We start from the raw sequence: 7957 nt of genomic DNA, 5'->3' as shown, positions 1-7957 counted from the left end.
ATAAAACTGAGATTGAAAATTGAAGGCTTTCAGAAGTCCATTTATTTCACATCTAAGAACATGCAATTATTCAAATGAAATATATCACTCTCTAGCTGCAAATCTGGGACAGATCTGGAAACTCAATTTCAGAATGAGGGGGCTGAATAAACAGGAGGAATTTTGTTTCAAGTGTTTTGTGGGAGATGCTGTCACCTTTCTTTGCCAAGGAAAGTTGCCACTTAGTGGTTTGAGATCACAGATTTAATATCTTTTTGGCCTTATTATGTATCATTTGTAAATTACTGCCCTTTACATTTTCACCATTAACATGTTTTCCTCCTTTACTCAACAGCACTGTTATGTCCTTTTGCCAAGGCTGCTCCTTTTGAGATTTTTTGGGGGTTGATAAGTAGACGATGCAACCAACTCAGCAGGATGCTATCCTATCAAGTGCTAACATTAGATGACTGTCTTTGCTATTTTTGCAAGGCTTCACGAAATTGTGCAACTGAAATTCACATGAATAAAACACCTGAACAAACAACAGAGGATACAGTCCCAAGGGCATTGTGCAGCTCCCTCTTCTATACAGGAGACTGATAAAATCAGCTTCCATACTTAGTTCTTTATTTATTAATCTAGTACACTACTTGGCCAATTGCTTTTATTTTCTTGGTATAGAGGACTTCTGGTGGCAGAAAAATAGAAAAGGGAATTCAAGATAAAAGCCAATTCTCCTCAAACAGCACAGGAATTCTGCCTCATGGAGAGTCCCTGAATTTACCTGGCTCCTCGAGGTGCCAGTCCCTGGCAGAACTGTAAAGCCATGGGCTATTTTCTATCATTAGCCTCTGACACCAGAAGCAGTGCCCAGGGGAGGGAGGCAGGATGAATGCCAGCCAATTCTCAGCATGGCTCTCATGTCTGTTTTGCTTCTCCAACCTCTTCCTCGGTGCTCCTTGAACAGGCACTGTGCCTCTCCACTTCAGGGGCAATGCCTTGGCTGCAGTGACAGAGCACACCAAGGAGATGAGCCATCTTCCTCTTTTTAGAGGGAAAATCAAAGACTAAAAACCCCAGCTCTCCAGGCATGCTTGCAGCCTCATCACAGTGTACTAGACATATCTAGAGTAAAATTTTGCAATGAAATGGACACTCGTAGCAGTGGGTACAGGGTAAGAGCTAACCCTCTGAGAATTTAGCAGATCAGTGGAGAGAAAGAAATAAATGTGAGAGGGGTGAGCAGAAAGAAAAAGGAAAGAAGTTGAGGTATCCCAGCAGTTGCCTTTTCCTAAAAACATTCTCCTTGTTAAATCTCAAGTTAATCATCAGAAATGCATACGTGCTTTGGCCTCTTGTTCTCCTATGCTGAAAAAAGCACCTTGTAATCTCAGACATTTCTGCCTTTCCCACAGAAATATGGCTCATAGATGTATCAGTTGCTGATAGAGTCTGACCTATTCAGAGATGTGAATATTAATGGAAAATGCCAAAAACCCACTTTTATTCATCCACTGGAGGAAGCATTTGTGAAAGCATTGATTCCAACATGGAAGAAATCTCATCTGACCTAGTTTGCTACCTCCTGGCTGTCTCATCTGAGGTTCCACCTGCTGTTTCTCCATCTGCCAGTCTTTTTTGTATCAGAGGAACCTTCTGAGTTACACATTAAATGTCAGGCAGGCTGGAGAAAAGTTATTTATGTCTGCATTTAAACAGATAATATTTTCCATTAAAAATGCATCACGGAGACACTAAAGGCTAAGATCTCCTTTGCTTTTGGTTACCTTAACTCAAGGGCAGGTCTGCTTATGTGAAAAGTGATGCTATTATTTCAGACCTCCGTATATCCAAACAGAACAATGATACCTTGTGAAGCTCATTATTAGAGTCTTTCCCAGTAATATTAAAAGCCTCAAGCTAGGGGCAAAAAAGTATCAGATAATTTAGTTAAAGTCACTGGAACCCAAAACCAGTGTCAGGGAACCATCTGTCTTCTCCCACTTACCTCCTAAGGTATTTCAGAGCAGAACACAAAGAGTTACTTTGGATTAATATATGAATAAATATATATTACCTGAAGGAGTAATTACCTCTAAGGTTGCAACACCTAGGGGCAACCATTCTATTTAAACCCAACATTTGAGGTATGGTATTCTGCCAGTATATAAGACCACAGCTATGCTGCAAAAGTCTGGTAAAGACTTATGTGTGGGATTATTATGATATCTTTGTTTTTCTGCTACTTTTACTACTCTTAGATATTCTGTAAATTACCTTTGATCACCTGATCTCTGCTGTCTTAGTTCTGTTCAGACTTAAGAGAGGCACTAGGAATCATCCAAATTCATGTAAGTCAACAAAAACACCTCTCTTTATTTTCATTGAGTTAGGGCTCAGAGCCCTGAAGCATCACCCCCATTGCATACCACCTATCTGATTTAGGTACTGTACAGCCAGTGCCTTAGGAAACTCTAGAATCCAGGCTTTCAGCAGTAATTTTATCCCTAAAAAGGATAAAGAAAAGAACTGGAAACTCATCACATCAGTACAGATTGCCACATGGAATTTTTTATGAGAAGATCTAATGTATACTGGAGCTATAGGTGTCCTAAAACACCCACCTGAAGCCAGCAGGAATCTTTCCACAGATTTCAGTAAACTTTGCATCAAATCTTAGGGGCAATTAAGAAGTTCCATTTGGTATATATATATATATAAATGCTTGGTATAGTAAGATTTTATGAATATGTGTAGGCAGCCATTCTGTACCTGTCTTCTGTTGTGTTCCTGGAATAATTTCAGCCATTAAATGGATAGCCCTGAATCTTCCAGTCTCACAGTTCTTGGAGGCAGAAGTCTCTACTCTGAGTTTGCTGCAGCTGATGGATCCACTGTCCATGTTTGATTCTTCATATATGAGAATCCCTGAGTCTGGGCCGCCCAAGCTATGAAAGCTAGGATGAATAAAATCTGTGCTTCCTGAAGAGATGCAGGCATGTTACTTTTCTTTGAGCTTATGACATTGCAATTTACCTTAACTTGTCTACAGCTGTCTTGAGGGAATGAAGGAAAGTCTTGGCAGGGAAACAAAATTACTTGAAAGTCATTATATGTATGTATGCACGTAACACAAGTATTAACACTATGATTTACAGTAATAAAAATATTATTACAAGGTGTTTAATTAGGAACCATTATAAGACCAATTAAAGTTGTCAAACTAGAACAAAAAAGCCACATGTGTTTTTCCCCTGGAGTACTAGGATATGCTGAGGCTCATTATTAGCTATTTATATAAGAATAGAAGACTGCTTTTGATTTAAGTTAAAATCCAAGCTCTTAAGAAAAAAAGAGCTCCAAGTTATATTCCTCTCTGGCAGACATTGTTTAAACAAATTTTATCTAAACATTTTCTAATTCCCAGAGTAGACACTTTAAAAAATCCGAATGCAGCAGTATCTATTTAGTTCAGCTTTAGCAGCCAACACAGTTCTGACATTTGCAATCCACACGTCAGTATTCATCTCAAAAAGTAAGACAAAATCACTGCAGAAAGCAAGACAAAATGGCACTTAGATTACCTGGAAAGGATGGTCTGACAGCCCTTACAGGAATCTAATTAAAATGCAGCATGTTACCAGAACAATGCATCACACTGTGCTGCCATAGTAACCAGGGGTCCCATGGACTTTTGGGGCCATCTGAGGGCACATTTGCAAGAGGCACAAGAACTAAACTGATCACTTATAGTACATTTTAAATTACCTAAAAACTCTAAATGATCTGATGTTAACCAACGAAAGAAATTAATTAACTCTTACATTTTCAGACAATGGACCAGTCTCAGGAGCAGATTTATTCTTGTTGCTGTTCTTTATGGCATACTGCTCCCCATAGCTTATTTAAGAAGTGCATGACTTATTTGCAACATGTGAACAACCAGTTTAATTTGATTCCCTAACAAAGAATAGAGCAATTAAGACCTAGAGGGCTGTGGAAGAGAAGACGAACAACAGAAATACATATTCTACTTAGGCTACTATTTCCAGAGCTATTTTCTGAAGTATTAAGCATGAGACTGGTCTCAGTTGTTGCTTTTAGTGGATGAGTCCCTGCTGCCATGCTGGGGAAAAAATCACAATACAGCACTGGGCTTTTCTTCCCAAATCCTTCTCCTAGAATAGAAAGATCATAAAACAACATTAATAATTATAAAAGCAGTATCTTACATTGTGTTCTATCCTGACTTTCCAGGGATACAGTCAATAGATTTGTCACTGAGGCATTGATTTTTAACAGTAGAGGCATCCAAGTCAAGAAATTCTTTTGATGCACCACCTCTGAAGGAGACTGCAAACTGTTAGTGGGTTGTTGCAGGCTATCATGGAAGATTTTTGCTAAAGATCACAGGACTTTAGGCTCCATTAAGCAACTAAACTATTGATGAAAATGCCTGCAAGTTGTTTGAAACGATTAAAGGGAATTTTAATTGCTTTGAAAAAGATACAGAAATTCTTCTGAAATAAATGAAATTCCTTAGAAATACAGGGTTGGGACTGGGGGGTGACATAGGAAATTGAAACACTGGTTTTCTAAGCACAGAGAAACCAGTGTCTCCATGTGATTCTAGTATTACACAGTATTACACCATCAACTCTCACTGTATACAGCTGGGATGGGTTCATACTTGGAAAGATCTGTTCCACATTGGGCATGCTAATACCAGGGAGGCTGCAGAGAGCCAGAAAGGAACTCAATTCAAGAACAAGTTGGAGAGTTCAGCCTCCAGGGCTTTGGTCCTCTTTTTGTGCAATACCAGGGATATGCACTATGTGGTTGTGCCTAAGTTTCCCATTTAGAAAGCCAGACAATGATACTTACCTGTTAACCAGACCACTGAAGACTAGCTGTAAGGGAAGTTCAAAATCCTGCTCAAGACTAGTGAACCTTAAATACAAAACTACTTCAGGTTAGAGGTAACATTAGATCCAAAATAAATAATAAAACAAGATAGTAAAAACATCTCACATTTAAATCTTTTTTCTATATGGAAAAATGCCCAGGCAACATAATAACTGAAAATTAATCTGTCTAAAAACAGATAGTAGACTGCACTTTTTCTAACTGGAACTTTATACAAGACAAATTCACTGCAACTAATCCATCACTGTATACCCCAGCACTTTAACAACCTCGAAACAGTAATTCTTCAAAGGCCTCATGATTTCCTGATAATCTGCTGCAGCCTGTTATTAATGACTTCATTCACTTTCAGGTTGTCCTTACAAGAGAAAGTTTATTAGCCTTACAAATTAATCTATTTGGTCAACAATTTACTCCAGTTGAGGTAGCAGCCCTGATGCTCTCATTCTTCACCATGGTTTTTTGCACAGACTGGGCTGCCATTTGCTGGTTTTGTTCCTCCAGTTCCTTTACAAGAAGCAACAAGTCTGAAGGCTTTAACAGGGCCTTTTGGAATGGAAAGGTGGTGTTAGGAATCATCACTAATTTAGAAATTCGTTTTTAATGGGTTATGTTTTATTTGCTTCAGTTGAACACCATTATTTACAGACACAAGTTAATAAAACACATCACAAAACAATAAAATTTCAACAGCTAATATTTATAGGTGCATAGTTCATGCTCAATTACTTTTTTTTATATGTATAATACATACACATATATATAAAGCTCTCACAATAAGTCATCTCTGCACAGAAAGAATAGTCATAGGAAACAAATAAAAATGTATCATAAACAATATCAAATTACTGACAGCCTATCAACAAAACATGTACAGAATTAGAAATAAGCATTAGACACTTAGGTGTTTTTACTTAAGATTTTCTTTTTTAACTTTTAAACTTGAAGCCACAATATCCACAGCACAACAATGACCCTGCCAACCGGTTTCATTTCAGCAGGAGGGAAATGCTGAAACAAGGTGGATGCGGTCACAGATACTCCAATCATTGCTGATGGAAGACTTCAAAATACACCGTAAAAACTGTAAAAAAATTTTACGACTGGGCACATTGGAACTCAGCACTTGTACAGGATGGGACGTCTTTAGTAGTTAGTAGATCTCAGGTGATAAAAGGAAGAAAAGGACTCTCATGCTTCAGGTTCATAGTCTTGATACTCTTCCTAATGGGGAGAGCAGAAATCAGCACTGCTAGTATTTTAGATAAATACATCCTACTTTCACTGTTTATTCTAGTCCTGGTGGATTCAATGCCAATATAGTATGGATTCTCATTTGATCAGGATCTTGACATTTATTTGTATTTTGTCACATTTTCCAGATCCTGTACCTTACAAGATATGGTACTTAGAAGAGAACTAATTCTCACTTTTACAGTGACTAACACGTAATTCAGCTGATGCTGCCAGGAACTCATGAGGCCACCCATGAAAATTCACTTGCAGACGGAGGAGAACAACCTCTGGGCTGAGCAGCACACCAGGTGCTGCGGACCCTCATACAAGTCACTCAATCATTTAAAGGAGTCTTTAACTATAGACACATGAGCAGCATCCAAAATTTCACTGATAGTCAAGATGTTATGCTCAAACGTGCCTTTAAGTCTTTTACTGGATCATGGCCTAAATTTTTTATACCTCTCATTTTCAGTCTAATTATCTGCGCTACCATAAAACTGCTACTCCAACTACTCATGCGTCATGCCAGATATTGCAGTAATATTTTAGATAGCTGGTTCATAAAACCCAACAAAATAATTTACTCCCATAATTGCATTAACTTAAGATCGTGTTTTACAAAGCATGATGGACTGGTAAGTGGCCAAGCTATTAAAACAATCTATCAAGATGCAGTTTGTCCTGCATTTGCTTTTAAACATACGAAAAAGATACAAGGTTACTGTGCATTAGTCAGAAAACCAGGATCAAGTGTTCTGAAACACACACAGTATTTTCCCATTTAACTCCCTTACTAACAAAAATAGCAAGTAATTTTCTGATTCCCGGCACTACACCTCTGGCAGACCTTGGCCAAAGAGGCCACAGTTCTGCTGTGCCCTTGCAGCTCACAGCATCAGTGTGTGCCGGGCTCACGTAACTCAGGCGTGCAGCCTCCTCCCGTACCCTTCTCTTACATGCATTCACTGCAAACACCACAACAGATTTACCTCTGGAGGCATTTCATAAGCCTCGTTCTCAGGATCCACAGGAACATCTGAATTATTCACCATTCCCTCCTGTAGGAAACCTTCTTCATTCTACATTTAAAATAGGGAAAGAAAAGTGACAGTGACTGCTTGCTTCCCCACCTAGGCCAAAGCGCGTTATTTCCTCCCTCTCAGATTTCTTGGCCTGTCCTTTGGTTGTGGGATTGCCAGGGGTTGTGAAGAGCTAGAGGACATTAGTTCCAGAGAGATCTTCTCCGTGTTCCACAAGGGTATCTGTGGGAATGACTACTATCATCTCTTGGAATAGTTGAGATTCCATTTCTCTCTTGCCATGGACAGATCATGAAGTCAATCCTAACAAAAGAACAGTACCACTATCAACTTGCTGAATACCTTTGGAAAATATTTTAATCCCACAGAAAATGCCTTGGTCAAGACAGGAAGCAAACCAAAACAAGTTTTTTTGTGCCTTAAGAAACTGACCTGGGAAACAAAGTCCTATGCAAACTGTTTAAGCACCACATTAAGTTATCACGTTAATTCCTGTTTGACTGCTTGGGGTAATACAGTCACAGGTACGTAAAAGTGCCTGCAGGCCAGAATTGGTTAGTACCAAGACACACAAATGAAATCATAATTCAATTATCTATTTTTTAATATTATAGACACATCCACACCCTCATAAATCTTTATTTTAAAGTTTTGGCTTTTTCAAAATACATTGCAAAGTGGCCAAAAAAAGGAAAGCTATTATGACTTAGATTACTGCATGTTGGTTTTTTCTTCACTTTTAGAATCCAATTGTACTGGGAAATGCTTTT

General features: G+C 38.6%; 1 protein-coding gene across 5 annotated transcripts in view; it reads right to left on the bottom strand.

Annotated features, from left to right (window-relative positions):
- Positions 1 to 5501: 5501 nt before the first annotated feature.
- SNCA (synuclein alpha) overlaps positions 5502 to 7957 on the bottom strand; it is a 61701-nt gene continuing 59245 nt past the window's right edge. For all 5 annotated transcript variants that reach the window (XM_018072939.1, XM_018072951.1, XM_018072955.1 and 2 more), the window contains exons 5-6: positions 7137 to 7226; positions 5502 to 6132 (exon numbers count right to left, since the gene is read on the bottom strand). In XM_018072939.1, coding sequence (XP_017928428.1) covers positions 6100 to 6132; positions 7137 to 7226 — 123 coding nt within the window. In that variant the 3' untranslated portion in view covers positions 5502 to 6099. The remainder of the gene's footprint in view (positions 6133 to 7136; positions 7227 to 7957) is intronic.

This window comes from Manacus vitellinus, unplaced genomic scaffold (assembly GCF_001715985.3).
Source record: "Manacus vitellinus isolate BGI_N305 unplaced genomic scaffold, ASM171598v3 scaffold_0_pilon, whole genome shotgun sequence".
In the NCBI taxonomy this organism is placed as follows: Eukaryota; Metazoa; Chordata; class Aves; order Passeriformes; family Pipridae; genus Manacus; species Manacus vitellinus.
This window is presented reverse-complemented; position numbering and strand designations above follow the sequence as displayed.